The sequence below is a fragment of the Podarcis gaigeae genome (assembly GCF_964106915.1).
Source record: "Podarcis gaigeae genome assembly, chromosome: 11".
Classification (NCBI taxonomy): Eukaryota; Metazoa; Chordata; class Lepidosauria; order Squamata; family Lacertidae; genus Podarcis; species Podarcis gaigeae.
The window spans coordinates 56,537,163-56,556,311 of NC_139687.1; the positions used below are offsets into that span (position 1 = coordinate 56,537,163).

Here is a 19,149-nt window from a genome sequence, read left to right on the forward strand (position 1 = left end):
CCCATAGTTCTTTGACTGGACTAAACCGTCCAGGGGTCCTGTACCTTTTTTTAACCCAGGGAGGCCACTTCGATGCTGTTAAACCAACGGTTTGTCTTCACCCCTGGAGGCACACTCCATTGTCTCTCCAAGCAAAGGGATATCAACCACCACCATGGTATTTTGTGTGTTCATCCCCATGTTGCACATGGATTTAGGGATGTCACTAATCCAATAATTGTGCAGCTTCCTGGAGACACTTTCCAGGAAAGTACGCCTTCCTGCTGGTGTTTTCCCCACCTCCATAGTCTTGCTCCATAGACCTCCTTGCAGTTATATGATGCTTGCGGCTGAATCCTCACAGAACACCCAGTTTCATTCAGGTCTGTCCCTTACACTCAGTCGCACATTACAGCAAGGCAGCCTTCTTGGGTGCAGGAGACAGAAAGGAAAAGAGGACAGAAAGGCTCATGGATTTAATCTGGAATACTTTTTCTACAGTGGAAAGAACGCTCTTCAAAGAAACATCTCTACCAAAGGAGGTAAGAAAGCAATGGTTGGAGAAGAACAGGAAGCACAGCTGATTTTGGAAGAAGTATTAAATCTTTGTTGTGAGTTCTGGCTTAGAGGTCCTTTTGGGTTATCTTGGACATTTTCCAGGGACTGGGCAAAAGCATTTCAATCTAGTGACAAGCACATCCTTTGCAGGCAGACAACCGCCCAGATTTAATCCCTGGCTCAGGCAACTGAAAGATCAGGCAGCAGGTAGAGAACGTAGCTTGAGGCTGGATCTAACATGTATAAGAATGGGGTGGTAAACTCCTGATTCAGGGTAGAATGAAGAGTTCCTCTTTTTTTGTAAATGCTTTTTATTGGTGATTCATTTAATACAAACAAAATACAGTAAAATTCAAGTCATTTACCCACATTCTCTCCTCACACTCTGCTGAACATTGACTTCCTTCCCTCCCTTCAACAGGTTTTCTTATGTCAGTTACTTCTCCAAAGTTTCTTGTTGTATCCAATCCTGTCTACATTGTAGGAATTCTTTCAGAGTCTTGCCAGAGTCTTCAAATTTCTACAGCTATTATTTATGTACAGTGGTACCTCGGGTTAAGTACTTAATTTGTTGCGGAGGTCCATTCTTAACCTGAAGCACCACTTTAGCTAATGGGGCCTCCTGCTGCTGCCGCACCGCCGGTGCACGATTTCTGTTCTCATCCTGAAGCAAAGTTCTTAACCTGAAGCACTATTTCTGGGTTAGCGGAGTCTATAACCTGAAGCGTATGTAAACTGAGGTACCACTGTACTCCATAAATTTACTCCAATCTTTTTGGAATTTTGTTTCCTCCTGATTTTGGATTGTACAGGTCAGTTTTGCTAGTTCCACATAATCAACCATCTTCGTCTGCCACTCCTACTTTCCTGCCACAAAGTTCTGGTAGAATGAACAGTTCCTGTGCAGTTGCGGATCAAATTTACGAATGCCGAAAAAGATAAAATAGAGTAGAGACAGCAGGGAGAGCAAATTGCTTCTCCCAAATGGCTAGTTTTCTGCTTCTAGTTCTTCTTACTCAACGGACCAATAAAAACAATCTCTTCCCTTGAAGTTTGATTTGTACAGTCAATTCTGCCATCTCATAATGTTAAATATCCAATCTGCTGTGAGATGCTGCCGGCCAGAGCAATCCAGTAGTCTGTGTCTTCCTAAGTTAGCTTCATGTTAGCCTGTTGTGATTGTCAAGGGGTGCTTTCAGACTGTCGCTGGTTTAGGGTAGGATCGGGCCTTTTGCAACAAGGAACATCCTGACTCATAGTTCAGTCTCTTAGACACTGGTACGCAAGCAGCTTTCTGACCTTTATTTGCCTCCTGTTCACACATACATGCAAAGACACACATGAAATAGGAGTAAAGCTCATCTTCCAGGCTGTTCGCCCACCAAACCCCTTATTCGCTTACAGCCATGTGAAATCTGCCTCACCGCCCCCCCCCCCCCTTAGCTAGCAAAATCTTAGTGGCCTGATCAGGAAGAAGATTACCCAGGGGTAGCTGTGTGGTGGGTCACAGGAAGTTGCCTTAACACAGGAAGTTGCCTAATAATAATAATAATAATAATAATAAATAAATAAATAAATAAATAAATAATACATTTTTATTTATATCCCACCCTTCCCAGCTGAAGCCAGGCTCAGAGCGGCTAACAACAATAAAAGTAACACAGTTTACATAAAATCACAATCAATTAATTGAAATGCATTCTAAAATCAATTCATTCTAAAATCAATTCAAAATCAAATTAATGGCAACCATTGGGCTAGAGTTCTATGAGGATTACAGAAGGAGAGAGGGGGTCAGACTGTGCCTTGGCCAAAGGCCAGGTGGAACAGCTCTGTCTTGCAGGCCCTGCAGAAAGATGTCAAGTCCCGCAGGGCCCTAGTCTCTTGTGACAGAGCCTTCCACCAGATCGGGGCCACGGCCGAAAAAGCCCTGGCTCTGGTTGAGGCCAGTCTAACCTCCCAAGATGTTTTTGTTTGAGGACCGTAAAGTCCTCCGTGGGACATACCAGGAGAGGCGGTCCCGTAGGTACGAGGGTCCTAGGCTGTATAGGGCTTTAAAGATTAAAACCAGCACCTTAAACCTGATCCTGTACTCCACCGGGAGCCAGTGCAGCTGGTATAGCACTGGATGAATGTGATCCCGTGGCGAAGACCCCATAACGAGTCTCGCCGTGGCATTCTGCACCTGCTGGAGTTTCTGGGTCAGTCTCAAGGGCAGCCCCACGTAGAGTAAGTTACAATAATCAAGCCTAGAGGTGACTGTCGCGTGGATCACAATGTACTTCAGCTGTCTGCAGAAAACTTCTGATGCAAAAGGACATCACTTAGTCCAGAGCCCTCTTTGGCTTCTGGGCTGGCAATGTGGTAAAGTGCCCATCCCTCGTGCGAGGACGGATTAGTCTTGAGGGCTTCTAGTTGCTGACCCCTCTTTGGAAGCATTCCTCCTGAGGTTGAGTTATCAGCAACAGAGAGGGTGTGTTTGTGCGCTTGGGACTTCCTCCTGTATGCATTCTTACTGTCATAACCTGGAAACAAACTAGGCGATTGTCCTGTCCGACCTTCCTCATTGTTCAGCCGTATTTTTAGTAACTCTTGTCAGGCTGGGCAAACCGGGAGAACAGGTGGAGTCTTCATTCTGTGCCAACAGCATCTGACACGTTGTGGATTGCGATGCCTCTCGTTGCAAACTTTGCATAAGAAATGCTCCTGTAATTTCCATGTTCCAGTGGTGGGTGGTTTACCGGTACTTGCAAATACAGCCTTTAATCATTTTCCCCAGCATCAGGGTCTTTTCCAGGGAGTCTTCTCTTCTCATGAGGTGGCCAAAGTATTGGAGCCTCAGCTTCACGATCTGTCCTTCCAGGGAGCTCTCAGGGCTGATTTCCTTCAGAATGGATAGGTTTGATCTTCTTGCAGTCTATGGGGCTCTCAAGAGTCTCCTCCAACACCAGAATTCAAAAGCATCAATTCTTCGGCGATCAGCCTTTTTTATAGTCCAGCTTTCATTTCCATACATCACTACTGGGAAAACCATAGCTTTTACTATACGGACCTTTGTTGGACCTTTGTAAGATGCTGTCTAGGTTTGTCATTGCTTTTCTCCCAAGAAGCAGGCGTCTTTTAATTTTGTGGCTGCTGTCACCATCTGCAGTGATCAGATGGTGCAGTGACCTGGAGTCATCTGCAGTGACCTGGAGCAGGAACCGGCAAGCCACTCCAGTATCCCTGCCAAGAAAACTCCATGGACAAAGATAACAGGCATATAAAAACAATGCTTAGTTGAAAGTAAATCAGAGTTCAATGTGGCTTACTCACAAGTAAGTGTGCAGGAGTGCTGCCTTGCCATTACTACAAATGAATTTCCATTTCCAGTGGGAGTTACTCTCAAGACAGTGTGCCTAAGGACTGCAACTGTGCTGCCCAATGCTATATGCATTATTACTCTCAGGACAAATACTACACAATACATTTAAGGCACATGGCTTCTATCAACAAATTATGGGAATTGTAGTTTGTTAAAGTCGCTGGGAACTCTTTCTCTCTTAGGGGTAAACTACAGTTCTAACCTGGGATGCGGTTGGCGCTGTGGGTTAAACCACAGAGCCTAGGGCTTGCCGATCAGAAGGTCAGCGGTTTGAATCCCTGCGACAGGGTGAGTTCCCGTTGCTCGGTCCCCACTCCTGCCAACCTAGCAGTTCGAAAACACGTCAAAGTGCAAGTAGATAAATAGATACCGCTCCGGCAGGAAGGTAAATGGTGTTTCCATGTGCTGCTCTGGTTCGCCAGAAGCAGCTTAGTCATGCTGGCCACATGACCCAGAAGCTGTACGCCGGCTCCCTTGGCCAATAAAGTGAGATGAGCACCACAACCCCAGAGCTGTCTGCGATTGGACCTAACAGTCAGGGGTCCCTTTACCTTTACCTTACAGTTCTAACCACAACCTTATATCTATAAAATCCAAACCTGCTTTCTTGGTAGTAAAGCCCACTGAAATCAATGGCGGTTAACGTCTGAGTAAACATGGTAAAGATTTGCATCAAAGGTTTTGCAGCAAAATAAGAAACTTCTGTGATATGTTAAAAGACGAACAAATTATCCTATAAACCTTTATAGACTATAGTCCACGTCATCAGACTTATAAAGTGTTGCTCTGAGTTACAAATATGCATAGTATATATTTATTGGGACCTGTTGCTGCAAATTTGTTAAAGTTACTGGGAAGTATAGTTCTTTGAGGAGTGAACTACAATTCCCAAGGTTCTTGGGGTGGGTGTTTTAAATGTATAGTGAGTATGCAGCTTTATTTTGGACCTCTTTAACCTGACTTGTGAAATTTAAGATCATGTACACGATTGTTGGGAACCAGCCTCCCCCCCCCCCCCCAATTAAAACATTGTGTTTTAATTGTAACCTGCCCTGGGACCTTCTGGTGAAGGCTGGGCAAAGTAAAATAATAACTATAATTATTATTAACACCCCATTAAACTCAGTCACTTTTGAGTAACCACATATTAAAAGATGACACTCTCTGTGCTCTGGAGTAGTCCTCAGATTACCCCTCCCCCAAGTCAAGGAAAAGCCTCAAACTCCTTTTTTTTTTTTACAATTTGTGCAAAAAAGAGGAAATTTGAGCATGCATTTCTTAGCCCTCTATGAGAAGCTACACACAGAGAGAAATCCTTCTACACAACTTTTTGTTTTGTTTATTTTTTTGCATTTTTCAACAGTGTTTTTTGCATTTAAAACATTTCCAACTTTTTGCACATCTGGGATTACTTGAATACCCGGACTCCCCCCCCCCTCAGTTTCCAATATTTATCCGTTCTTTTTACTGCATCCAATTACATTTTTTCAAATTCACTTTTAATATTAACCTTGTCAATGTTATAAGTGTTATAACAATCCTGCTGACGTCTTTAAACCTTCACAGCGATCTTGAAGGCGCCCTATGAATTTTTCCCACCTTCTGCACAACTTTTTTAAGGCATTTTGCTAGCGGGCACCAACTCCATCTCAGGGGCCTAACCATCCCCAGCCCTTCCCCTTTTGTCCAATTCAGAGGGGAAAAATGGGTTCCTTTTTTCTTTTCTTTTTTGCGCGTGCACCGGCTTTAAGACCCAGCAGAAAAGGGAAGCAGGGAAGGGAGTGGGGGGGAGTGAGAAGGCACGGAGAATTGAGGAACTTGCGTGGAGCAGCTTGGCCGGGCGGCAGCAGCAGCCTGGGCACTTTTTGCGCACCTGGCAGAAGAGGTGGGCATCTAACCTGTTGCAGCCGCCATGCGGGAGACTCTTTTCAAGGACAACTTCTGGGTGAGAGAGGAGAAAGCGTGGGAGCGTGTCCGGTCTCTGGAAGGAAAAGTTAGACCCCCCACCCTCTCCTTTAAGGCTTAGTTATAAGGGGTTGGGGAGAGGGGGCGTTTGGATACCTGCAGCAAAGCTGCACAGATGCAGTGCGCAGACCCTGCGCCTCTAAGGGCGAATCTCTCTCCAGGTGCGCGGGTCCTCCGGGCGATGCAGCTGTTTGTGTGTCTGTGTGCGGCGGTGGAGGGGAAGCGCAGCTGGCGCAATTGCTCCCTCTGGGCAGCTCTTAAAGGCGCAAGGGCTGTTTGGGAGACTCAAAAGGCGAGACGAGGTCCTACCTAGAGGCTGGTTTTAGCCCTGTGTGGCGCCTCGAGCGAAGCGTCTTGTCCCAGCCAGTGGCGTAGCGTGGGTTGTCAGCACCCGGGGCAAGGCAAGTAATTTGCGCCCCCTAACCCGGTAGGGGCAGAGAGCTGCGAGTGCGAGCGCACCCCCCCCCCAGATGTTGCGCCCGGTGCGGCCCCCCCTGCACCCTCCACGCTACGCCACTGGTCCCAGCTGGAAGGTTGTAAGCAATTATCACGGCTTAAAAGTTTTATTTTGTGCAGGTGAGAGCTAAGGAAATGGACCTTGGTCCCAGAAACGCGTGCCACAGCGAATTTGTGCTGAGCTTTAGGGTGTTGCATATATACATAGAGTCACAGAGTTGGAAGGGACCCTGAGGATCGTCTAGACCAATCCCCTGAAATCCGTGAATTTGCCCCCTGCGAGGATCGAACCTGCAACCTTGGCATTGTCGGCACCAGACTGTAACCCGTGGGTTGGTTGTGTGTTTGGGCTGTGCGGGGTCTGGATTGAGCAGCGGCTGTTTCTGGTTGCAGCTGGTCCCTCCCTGTCCTTAAATGCTCTGCTTTCCTTCTGAGTCTCTTCCTTTTTCTGCCTGCCTCTTCCTGCTCATTCTCCAGGTTCTCAACAGAGAGGTGTGCTGGCCCGTCCAGATGCTGACCCTGTTCTCACAGTGGCCAGCCAGTGGGAAGCCTGCATGGCAGACCTCAGTGCAACAGCATTCACGATTCCTGGCAACTAATATTGAGAGGCAGGGACACGGGTGGCGCTGTGGGTAAAACCTCAGCGCCTAGGACTTGCCAATCGTCAGGTCGGCGGTTCGAATCCCCACGGCGGGGTGCGCTCCCGTTGCTCGGTCCCAGCGCCTGCCAACCTAGCAGTTCGAAAGCACCCCCGGGTGCAAGTAGATAAATATGGACCGCTTACAAGCGGGAAGGTAAACGGCATTTCCGTGTGCTGCGCTGGCTCGCCAGATGCAGCTTGTCATGCTGGCCACGTGACCCGGAAGTGTCTGCGGACAGCGCTGGCTCCCGGCCTATAGAGTGAGATGAGCGCACAACCCTAGAGTCTGTCAAGACTGGCCCGTATGGGCAGGGGTACTTTTACCTTAATATTGAGAGGCACAATGCCTTTGGAGCAAGAGGCGAAACTTAGCCATTTTTAGCCTTCTCCTCCATGAATTTGCCTAACCATCCACTGTTGGTGGCCACCGTTGCCTCTTGAGAGATAGCTTGGGAGCCATCGTGGTGTAGTGGTTAAGAGCGGTAGACTGGTAATCTGGTGAACCGGGTTCGCGTCTCCGCTCCTCCACATGCAGCTACTGGGTGACCTTGGGCTAGTCACACTTGAAGTCCCTCAGCCTCATTCACCTCACAGAGTGTTTGTTGTGGGGGAGGAAGGAGAAAGGAGATTGTTAGCTGCTTTGAGACTCCTTAAGGGGAGTGAAAGGGACGTGGGTGGCACTGTGGGTTAAACCACAGAGCCTAGGACTTGCTGATCAGAAGGCTGGCGGTTCGAATCCCCGCGACGGGTGAGCTCCCGTTGCTCGGTCCCAGCTCCTGCCAACATAGCAGTTCAAAAGCACATCAAAGTGCAAGTAGATAAATAGGTACCGCTCTGGCGGTAAGGTAAACTGCATTTCCGTGCTCTGCTCTGGTTTGCCAGAAGTGGCTTAGTCATGCTGGCCACATGACCTGGACACTGAGGTCCAGCACCGAGGTCTAGCACGTTGGCTCCCTCGGCCTATAGAGTGAGATGAGCGCTGCAGCCCCAGAGTCCATGACTGGACCTAATAGTCGGGTCCCTTTACCTTTAACTTTAAGGGGAGTGAAAGGCGGGGTATTAAGTCCAAACTCTTCTCCTCTTCTTGAGGGATTGAATTCCATGGTTTATTTAAATGTGTGCTGGATGCAAAACGCCCTCTGGTCTGCCCTTGATCTTCTGACATTCAACTTCTTTGGATTTCTATGAGTTCCTCAGTTATGCAAGAGGGAGGAAAGCTATTCTCCATTCCGTTGCATGGGACCGTTCCCAAGTTCTAAAGTTATAGAGAGTGAGAAAAAAACGTATCTACTTTCTTCACACCATTCATAATTTTATAGACTCCTCTCGTGTCTCCCCTGCCTTTTGCTCAGCTTTTTAAAAACTAGCAAGTCCCAGATGTTGTAATCCTTCCTCAGAGCGGAGTTGCTCCAGTCCCTTCTTGATCATTTCGGTTGCTGATTTTGGAATCTTTTTAAGCTCTACAATATCCATTTTGAGGCACAGTGACCAGAACTGTGGTTATATCATAGATTTGCATTTTATGTTCCTGCCCATTCCTAATTATTCATAAAAAGGGAGTTTTCTTATCTACAGCTGCTGCACACTGGCTTGGCACTTTATTTAAAGTGCCTGGTATGACCCCCAAGGTCTCTTTTCTGGTCAGCCACTGCTATTTCAGAGATTGCTAGCATATATATCAAGTTAGAGGTGTTTTTCTTCTCCCTAGTGTGCATCAGTTTACACTTGCTTACGCTGAATTTCATTTGCTATTTTAAAGCCCTTTCAGCCTGTTTTGAGAGATTTTTTGTGGAGCTCTTCACATTCCCTTTATTCAGAATACCAGGATTTGGCCTTGGCTCATCAGTTGTTGTAATGGTCATGAGCATGTGCAGAATGCTTCCCTTGCACTGTCGAACTGTCCACAGATAGGCCAAAAGTTTCTGTGATTAGTAATGGAGAGCCTCTCAGGTCACGCAAGCTGGAATAGCGGTATATATCTTTTTTAAAAAATTAGTCAGTGCCAACCTCCTTCTCTGACTTGTAACTATTATCTTATCTGATAAATGCATTTCTGCAATAAATTTATGCAGTGAATACTGGCATTTTCCTTCTAGCAATCCTAATAGGAACAATTCTGTTCCGATTCTGTTCCATTTGCTTTAGAATCTTATTTCTCTCCCGCTCTCTAAACTGGTGTACCATAGTGGCAAACAGTCTAATCCCAACCAAACAGCCGTTTGGTAGATCCTAAGTTATTGTCTAACTGGATTTTGGAGGGTGTTCTCTCTCTCTCCCTTATGAACTGATAATAATAATAAATAATAAGTTATTATTTGTATCCCGCCCATCTGGCTGGGTTTCCCCAGCCACTCAGGGCAGCTTCTAACAAAGATTAAAAATACATTAAAATGTCAAACATTAAAAACTTCCCTGAACAGGGCTGCCTTCAGATGTCTTCTAAATATCAGGTGTCTTTGACATCTAGTGGAAGGGTGTTCCACAGGGCAGGTGCCACCACCAAGAAGGCCCTCTGCCTGGTTCCCTGTAGCTTTGCTTCTCGCAGTGAGGGAACCGCCAGAAGGCCCTCGGCGCTGGACCTCAGTGTCCGGGCTGAATGATGGGGGGGAGATGCACCTTTAGGTATACTCAACCACTTTCAGAATCGTAGCTTTGTGAGGGGAACGGGGTGGTCTCCTAACAACTCCCTCAGCCCAAACAAACCACAGTTTCCAGGATTTTGGGGGAGGAAGCCATGACCATTTAAAGTGGGATAATACTGCTATACAGCGGTACCTCAGGTTAAGTACCGTATTTTTCGCCCTATAGGACGCACTTTTTCCCCTCCAAAAATGAAGGGGAAATGCGTGTGCGTCCTATGGGGCGAATGCAGGCTTTCGCTGAAGCCTGGAGAGCGAGAGGGGTCGGTGCGCACCGACCCCTCTCGCTCTCCAGGCTTCAGAAAGCTATCCGCAAGCCTTGCAAGCCTGGCGGGAGGTCCCGCAGGCTCGCAAGGCTTGCGGGCAGCAGCCTGCAGCCCACAAGCTCGGGGGACAGCGGGGAGGCGCAGCACCGCCACCCCGCTATTCCCCGACCTGGTCTGGAGGCTGGCGGGGGGGGGGAAGGAAGCTTGTTTCTCCCCCCCACCAGCCCCACAAGCTTGGGGGATAGCGGGGAGGCAGAGCGCCGCCACCCCGCTATTCCCTGACCTGATCTGGAGGCTGGCGGGGGGGCGGGGGAGGAAGCTTACGGAGCGCTCCGTCTCCCTCTTCTAGCTTGGGGATGGCTGCGCAAACCTGGGCAGAAAAAAATTTTTTTCCCTTGATTTCCCCCCAAAAAAACTAGGTGCGCCCTTGGGCCGGTGCGTCCTATAGGGCGAAAAATACGGTACTTAATTCATTCTTAACCTGAAACTGTTCTTAACCTGAAGCACCACTTTAGCTAATGGGGGCCTCCTGTTGCCGCCGGAGCACAATTTCTGTTCTCATCCTGAAGCAAAGTTCTTAACCTGAAGCACTATTTCTGGGTTAGCGGAGTCTGTAACCTGAAGCGTATGTAACCTCAGGTACCACTGTAAATGTACAATGCAAGTGGCGCCTCAATGGATTTACAAAGCCAGGAATGCAGAAAAGGATGCAGACCAGAGGAACAGCGAAAGGTGAAGGACGCAGCAATCGGACAAACAAAAAAAGTCACTTGTGCCATTTCACATCCTGCATATTTACATAGTAGACAGACAACGGACCTTGTCGCCCAGAGTTTAGGATCACACAGCGGGAGAGAGCCTCTTGAAGGCCAACCATCTGGACTCTCTGCTGAAACCAATCCCTCTTCCAAGGGAACTCTGGGAATTATGCTTCTGGGAGGGGAACAGCTTTCAACTTGTGCTGCTTTCAACTTGCAGCACCCTTTACAAAACTCCAGTTCCCAGCAGTGGCGTAGCGTGGGTTGTCAGCACCCAGGGCAAGGCAAGTAATTTGCACCCCCTAACCCGTGGATTTGCGCCCCCTAACCCGTGGATTTGCGCCCCCTAACCCTAACCCCCAGATGTTGCGCCCGGTGTGGCTGGCCCCCACTGCACCCCCCACGCTACGCCACTGGCTCCCAGGATTCTCTGGAAGAAGCAGGAACTGGTAAAAATAGCCAGAAACATCAGGGGGGCAGCTGCCAAATGTGGGTCCTTGGGGTACACGCTCTGTATATCCCCAAGTGCTTTGAGGGGGCTTGCATTTCACTTCCTACTGTTGCGACCTTCATTGCCCTGCCCCCAACGTCTTGGCCTGCCACGTCAGGTGTGAAGCAATTCTCAGAAAACGACCGACTGGAGAGATGGTCGGCTGGAAGCTAGCCTACCTGGCCCTTGCTCCGCCCCCACCGACAGCTGGGGGCGGGGCTACAGTCAGCAAGCAAAGGGGGTATCACCCAGGCACAGGTCACAAACCCCGCCCCCTGCTTCGATGAGTGAGCTGTCATTCTCCCGGCCCTACCCAGAGATGCCTGGGTTTGAATCTGGAGTCTTCTGCATGCAGAACAGACTGAGCTACGGCTCTAACTAACATTTCTCATCTGCAAGGAGTACCGTATTTTTTGCTCTATAGGACGCACTTTTTCCCCTCCAAAAATGAAGGGGAAATGTGTGTGCGTCCAATGGAGCGAATGCAGGGGGGAGGCAGGCAGGAAAAGCCCCCCAAAGCCGCACACAAGCTCTGTGTGGCTCTTGCAGGCTTTTCCCCAGGAGGGAGAAGGGACTGACGCGGCCAGTCAGTCCCTCCTTGTAGAAAAGCCCACAGGAGCCGCATGCTCCTTAAAGGGTGCACGGCTCCTGTGGGCTTTTGCGGGAGGTGGGGGTATTGCCAGAGCCGCGTGCAGCATCTCCCTGCTAGAGAGGTTTTGGCAGCTATGGCAGAAGCCAAGACAGCGAGCAGGATGCGTCCCGCACGCTGTCTTGGCTTCTTTGCTCATTGGGGCTGGGGGGGGGGGGACACGGGCTTCCCCTGCAGCCCTGAGAAGCTCACAGAACAGCGGGAAGGCTGCACGCCTTTCCGCTGCTCCCTGACCTGCTCTTTGGGGCTGGTGGTGGGTTTCCCCCCGCCAGCCCCAAAGAGCAGGTCGAAAGGAACCCGAAGCCTCCGGAGCGTGCTCCAGGGGCTTCGGGTTGCCTTCACTGAAGCCTGGAGAGGGAGAGGGGTCGGTGTGCACCGACCCCTCTCGCTCTCCAGGCTTCCAAGGTAGCCGCCTGAAGGCGACTGAACGCACCTTTAACGGCACCTTGTTTTAGAGGCGGAGAACAAGGGGGGGGGGAATCTCCCCCTCTCTGTGCAGCGCCTCCTGCCGCTTCGCTGAAGGGGCGCTGGGCAGAGAGGGAGAGAATATATTTTTTTTCTTCTTCCCCTCTAAAACAAGGTGTGTCCTATGGTCAGGTGTGTCCTATAGAGCGAAAAATACGGTACTTCAGCAGCTTCTCTCAATCTCCTAGTCCAGCCTTTGCTAACATGGCACTCTCCAGAAGTGACTACAACCCCCAGCAGCCCATGTCACACCCTCTAAATTCTAAATATGCCCAATGGAGCCCAAAAGTTTGGGGACACCCCCCCCCCGCTCTATTGCATACCTCGCTCCTTGCTGCCCCTGCTCCCCAGAGCTCCCCAAGACTCTTAATTTCATGGGTCATGGGTTCAAGATTCCTGCATGGCCGGGGGTTGGACTAGATGACCCTCGTGGTCCCTTCCGACGTTACAATTTTATGATTTCAACACCACACGAAGAGGCTGCCTCTCTTCGCAACCGCTCCCACCTTTGCCTCCTTTTCGCCTCTTTCCATTTCCTCCTGTCACTTTGCCTTTTCAGTCTGAAAACCCGTGGGAAGAATTTGTTCCTTTTGCAAATGCACTTACCGTACAGCACCTACTGACTGAGGCGGGTTAAAAATAACAAATGCTGTGGCACTCGCGCTAATAGCAGACGCAGGTGGTGACAGCTGACAGAAATGGAAACAAGAGGCAGATATCAACATGCTTGGCATGTGCATGTGTGAGAGAAAGAGGAGGAAACCCTGGTTTGCAAAAATATGAAGGAAATATTTAGAAAGAAAAACCCCACGTTTCAGACTGAGGAGAGGGGCAGTGCCCTTCCTGTCAGGGGGGCAGATACAGTTCACCATTATATTAGGAAGTGCCTTGCGAGGTTTGGAGGGGAAACCCAAGTGCCTCGTTGCTTAAAAATGGAACTAGAGGACATCTCAGCAAATGCATAATTGCAACTATGCGGGTGGGTTAAACCACAGAGCCTAGGACTTGCCGATCAGAAGGTCAGCGGTTCGAATCCCCACGACGGGGTGAGCTCCCGCCGCTCGGTCCCTGCTTCTGCCAACCTAGCAGTTCCAAAGCACGTCAAAGTGCAAGTAGATAAATAGGTACCGCTCTGGCGGGAAGGTAAACGACGTTTCCGTGTGCTGCTCTGGTTCGCCAGAAGTGGCTTAGTCATGCTGGCCACATGACCCGGAAGCTGTACGCTGACTCCCTCGGCCAGTAAAGCGAGATGAGCGCCGCAACCCCAGAGTCGGCCACGACTGGACCTAATGGTCAGGGGTCCCTTTACCTTTACCTTTTATCTGTTGAGAGCAGGGCTGGTCCAGGATTTTTGGCCATTTGAGGTAAACCAGAAAATGGCACCTGCGCTCCTCCCATATGCCGCAACTGTCCCGTTTTGAGCGAGACATCCCCAATTGGCAGAAACCACCCCAACCTATATTGTTTTTATTTATGTTTCTGATACAATTCCATATCAAAGAGATAAACAGAAATGACGCAAGAAGCAAAAGAAACAACGACTCTGAAATAGAAAAAAATAAAATAACAATGTTAGGATATCCAAAAGAACAAACAGAAAACCAGAAAGCATTCCTCAGCTGACCTTCCCATCCTCTCCTTCCTTTTGTCTTTCTCATGTTTTCTTGGTTCGCCCCGTCTGTTGCAACTACTTATCACAAGAGACTAGGGCGCTGCGGGACTTGACATCTTTCTGCAGGGCCTGCAAGACAGAGCTGTTCCGCCTGGCCTTTGGTTTGGACTCAATCTGACCCTTATGTTCCCCTCCCCTTATGGTTTTGATCTATGGGCTATTATTAAAATGAGGCTGCATTTTAAATTCCATTTTAACCTGTATCTTAAATTGGTCCCCCCCCCTATTATTGTTTTTACTGTAATTTTACTGGTGTTAGATGCCCTGAGCCCGGCTCTGGCTGGGGAGGGCGGGGTATAAATAAACTTACTTACTTACTTACTTACTTACTTACTTATTTATTTATTTATATAAACTATAGTTAATTCCTACTCTGCCGAAGAAGCCCCTGGAAGTGACCTGGGGAAACAGCACTCAAGGATTGCGCTGTCTTTCTGGATTTGCCGCCCCTCCGGGCTGTCCCCAGCCTGCTGCCCAAGGCAGCTGCCTCAGCCAGGCTAATGGGTGGACTGGCTCTGGTTGAGAGAAAAGGTGTGTTTGAGGAGGTGCCTGCTTGAGGAATCCATGGGTTTCATTGACAGATTGGTGACTACCTGTTGAGCAACCGTTTCCTGCCCTGCTGCCCTGCATACGTTTATTATCTCTGCATTACCAGGGTTTACAGCTTTACTGCCCATTATTCTTGCGTGCAAAGGGTCACTGTGCTTCTGTGAATTGCAGCTGAATTATCACGGCCTGCCCTTTTACATTTGTTCATCCCTCTGAGCTTGTGGCTCACCATTTTAGTGTATTTTTGGTCTTTGTTGGAAGCCACCCAGAGTAGCTGGGGAAACCCAGCCAGATAGGCAGGGTACAAATAATAAATTACAGTGGTACCTTGGGTTAAGTACTTAATTCGTTCCAGAGGTCCGTACTTAACCTGAAACTGTTCTTAACCTGAAGCACCACTTTAGCTAATGGGGCCTCCCGCTTCTGCAGCACCACCGGAGCACAATTTCTGTTCCCATCCTGAAGCAAAGTTCTTAACCTGAAGCACTATTTCTGGGTTAGCGGAGTCTGTAACCTGAAGTGTATGTAACCTGAAGCGTATGTAACCCAAGGTACCACTGTATTATTATTATTATTATTATTATTATTATTATTATTATTATCTGCCCTCCTGCCTGCCTGGTTTGTAAGTGGTGTTCCTGCAACTGAGGACTGTGCCTTCGACCTGTGATTTGGATTTGATATCCCTCTTTATCACTACTGGAAGGAGTTTCAAAGCAGCTAACCTTCTCCTTTCCCTTCCTCCCCCACAACAAACACTCTGTGAGGTGAGTGGGGCTGAGAGACTTCAGAGAAGTGTGACTGGCAGCTGCATGTGGAGGAGCGGGGAAGCGAACCTGATTCCCCAGATTACGAGTCTACCGCTCTTAACCACTGCATAGGACAGCAGCCCATGAAGCTTTACGCTGTGATAAATGAGTTTAGTTTTCAATGCATGCTATGAATGGGGATGTAGAGGGCCAGCAGCTGGCGACTGCATTGCTTTCTTCCCTTCGCCCTTTTGAAACGGCGTCTGTCACTTCCTCCTTCCTCGCCAACTTCTCCCTGTCTCTCTTTGCCTTGCAAAAATGGTGCTTGTGAAAGTGCAACTGGAGGTTTGCTTTCTGAAAGTGGGACTTTGGGATGCAGCAAGATGGTGGGTGAGCGGTTGCTCTTGTTTATTGCTATTGCAGCTGGTGTGTTAATCGGCTTTTAAACCGCTGTCTTGAGGCGATTTGCACATAAAACCATTTGAAATGCCAAAACAACAGGTTAACATACATTGACGGGTCACTGTATGTTAAGAAGCAAAGGGGGGTTGTTGGACTACGACTCCCAACATCCCTGACCACTGGGATGATGGGAGTTGTAGTCCCACAACAACTGGGGACCCAAAGTTGAGAAAGGCTGCCTTTGTTGTTGTTTAGTCGTTTAGTCATGTCCGACTCTTTGTGACCCCATGGACCAGAGCATGCCAGGCACTCCTGTCTTCCACTGCCTCCCGCAGTTTGGTCAAACTCATGCTGGTAGCTTCGAGAACACTGTCCAACCATCTCGTCCTCTGTCGTCCCCTTCTCCTTGTGCCCTCCATCTTTCCCAACATCAGGGTCTTTTCCAGGGAGTCTTCTCTTCTCATGAGGTGGCCAAAGTATTGGAGCCTCAGCTTCACGATCTGTCCTTCCAGTGAGCACTCAGGGCTGATTTCCTTCAGAATGGAGAGGTTTGATCTTCTTGCAGTCCATGGGACTTTCCAGTCTCCTCCAGCACCAGAATTCAAAAGCATAAATTCTTCGGCGATCAGCCTTCTTTATGGTCCAGCTCTCACTTTCTATGTTCCTAAGGCTGCCTTAGGAACATAGAAAAATACCTTGTCCTGAGTCAGACTATTGGTCCATCTCAGCCCTACCTGGAGACGGCGTGTGTCTTCTGTATGCAAATCAAGATGTTCAGGACTGCCTCTCTCCCTATGAACCAACCTGGACCCTGAGATCATCTTCTGAAGCCCTTCTTCATGTGCCTCCTCTGTGAGAGGTCCGGAGGGTGGCAACACAAAAACAGACCTTTTCTGCACTAGCTCCCCATTTGTGGAATGCTCTCCCTAGGGAGGTTCAGCTGCCACACCCATTATACACCTTTTGGCACCAGGCAAAAACATTCCTCTTTAACCAGGCCTTTGGCTGATTCGCATCCAATGCCCTTTTAAAACATGTTGGGGGCGGGGAAACTACTGGGTTGCTCTTGTTTTTATTATGTATTTTGTTTTTTATATTGTGATTTTACATTGTGAACTGGGACCTGCGGGTATAGGACAGTATACAAATTTTTAATCATCATCATAATTAATAATATTGTTTGAGTTATAGCCCTCTTTGGGGAAGAAAGAGAGCAGCTTTTGGACTGGGTCCACTTCTCAATGAATGATTAGAAGACAAACAGGGTTCCTGGTCTGTATTAACAGAAGCTAGATAATGGAGTTAATAATAAATACTACTAATAAATTTTTATTTATACCCTGCCCTTCCCAGTTCAGAAAACCAGGCTCAGGGTGGCTAACAACAAATTTAAAACATTTAATTGATGCAACAAAAACCAGCATAAAATACAGTATAAAACGTGAATAACAATAAATTCAGAATTAAAAAATCAATTTAGGGGGGAAATCCATCCAATAAACATTAGATGATCACCAGGGCTAGCTGGCTAAGTTAGTCCTATTTGGGCCAGTGTGGAGACCAGGGGAGAATTAGCAGTGGGATCCCAGAGCGGGTAATCTTCATAAAAAGGGGAGGGGGAAGGAAGGAAGGGGAATAAAAGATCAGGCTAAGTTCAAATTAGCCTGGACTGTGATAGAAAAGTCACTGGAAAGGAAAATGAAAGTAAGAAAACAGGATACGGGGTCAAGTCTGGATTGTTTAATGTGCTAATGTGAAGCTGCTCTGTGTGCAGAAGTCAGGAGGAGAAGTGGGAAAGGTGGCAACACTTTAATATGTGTAGAGCAGTGAAAACAAAACCCTGGCCCTGTCAGAGGATTCTGCACAGAGTTCAATGCAGGCGGGCAATTTCTGCTGCAATCCTTGCCCACCCCAAATATTTTAAAACTGCATCTTAACAACAGCAAAGAAATGTAAGAAAAGTTGGTTTTAGAGAAAGGGCAAGTTGTCACAGTTGCCCATAAAGATGTATGGTAAAGGGTAAAGGGGACCCCTGACCATTAAATCCAGTCGCGGCCGAGTCTGGGGTTGCGGCGCTCATCTCGCTTTACTGGCCAAGGGAGCCGGCGTACAGCTTCCGGGTCATGTGGCCAGCATGACTAAGCTGCTTCTGGCGAACCAGAGCAGCGCACGGAAATGCTGTTTACCTTCCCGCCGGAGTGGTACCTATTCATCTACTTGCACTGCGTGCTTTCGAACTGCTAGGTTGGCAGGAGCAGGGACAGAGCAACGCGAGCTCACCCCGTCACGGGGATTCGAACCGTTGACCTTATGATCGGCAAGTCCTAGGCTCTGTGGTTTAACTCACAGTGCCACCCACGTCCCTGTAAAGATGTATAGGATACATCAATACGATTTACTGAGCCTGTGACAAAATGGAACAAGAGGAAGTGAGGCCTGTATAGTAATTCCAAAGCAGGTTTTATTAAACTTGGATTTCCATCTGTTGTTGGATCACAACTCCCATCATCCCTAGCTAGCAGGACCAGTGGTCGGGGATGATGGGAGATGTAGTCCAACAACAGCTGAAGACTCAAGTTTGGGAAACGCTGTTCCAAATGGTTCCATGGTTTGAATCGAAACAATTGCAGTTTTTTACTCCAAAGAAAAGGATAAGGAATAACTCTGAACTGTACTAAATCCAGACACTCGCATAGAGCTGTGGTACCTGATGCTCCCGAGTCACTGTATAGAATAAAAGTAAACGGCAAAGAAGCAATCTCGAGGACTTTGGTTCCCGGACACTTTTAGCGAGGTTCTTCCCCTCCAAGAACGGTGATTTGTTAAGTCTTGGAATGCCAATTACAGAATCCTATTGTTAACGAAGAAATCTGAGGGCTCCCTTGGACAAAAAAACAAGGACACCAGCCAGGAATACCAGAGCAAAACAGCAGCCAGTAGGCTTGGTCTTTATTGAAGACTGTCACGACAGGACTCCCACCTGCCACAAGGTGGAACAAGATGCAAGCCCTGAACAAAAGGAGACCCCAACTTTTATTAGCTACTGATCCCCCAAGCTACACCCCTAGAACTACATCACAACTACATCATGACTACATCATAAAAAGTAGGGGTTGTGTTAGGGGTTTGTGGAGGTAACCTGAGTATCTTGTCACCTGGCTGGTCCCTCCTTTCCACCTCCCCATGAGTATTTTCCAGAGGACAAAGGGGAGCTGGCGGTTTCCTGCCCCCAGAGGGAAGAGCTGATCACTGTCCTTTGTTTCAGTCTGTGTTGAATCCACTCCCATATGCAAGTTCTTTGTGTTCTTGATGGTCTTCTGTCTAGGACCATCAAGGTTGGCATGCCAACTGGGTAGGGCTCCTACCTACGTGTTGGTATGCTCAAGGGATTGTGGCTGTCCTGTATCAAACCATCACCTTTTGATAGTCCTTCCTTCATGGAGCAAAATAAAAGTGGACCGGTGTAGATCCGATGTACGGTTGATTTTCTATGAATTTATAACAGAAACATCGCGTATGTCATGTTTGAGTGTGTCGAGTTTGTACAA

General features: G+C 48.3%; 1 protein-coding gene across 2 annotated transcripts in view; it reads left to right on the forward strand.

Moving 5' to 3' along the window:
* The first annotated feature begins 369 nt into the window (after positions 1–369).
* The window catches only part of PSTPIP2 (proline-serine-threonine phosphatase interacting protein 2), a 51,612-nt gene continuing 32,832 nt past the window's right edge, over positions 370–19,149 (forward strand). The window contains exon 1 of one of the 2 annotated variants that reach the window (XM_083702905.1): positions 370–521. In XM_083702905.1, coding sequence (XP_083559031.1) covers positions 450–521 — 72 coding nt within the window. In that variant the 5' untranslated portion in view covers positions 370–449. Of the gene's footprint in view, positions 522–5,678; positions 5,847–19,149 lie in introns of those variants that run through there. The other variant, XM_083702906.1, reaches the window with a different exon arrangement.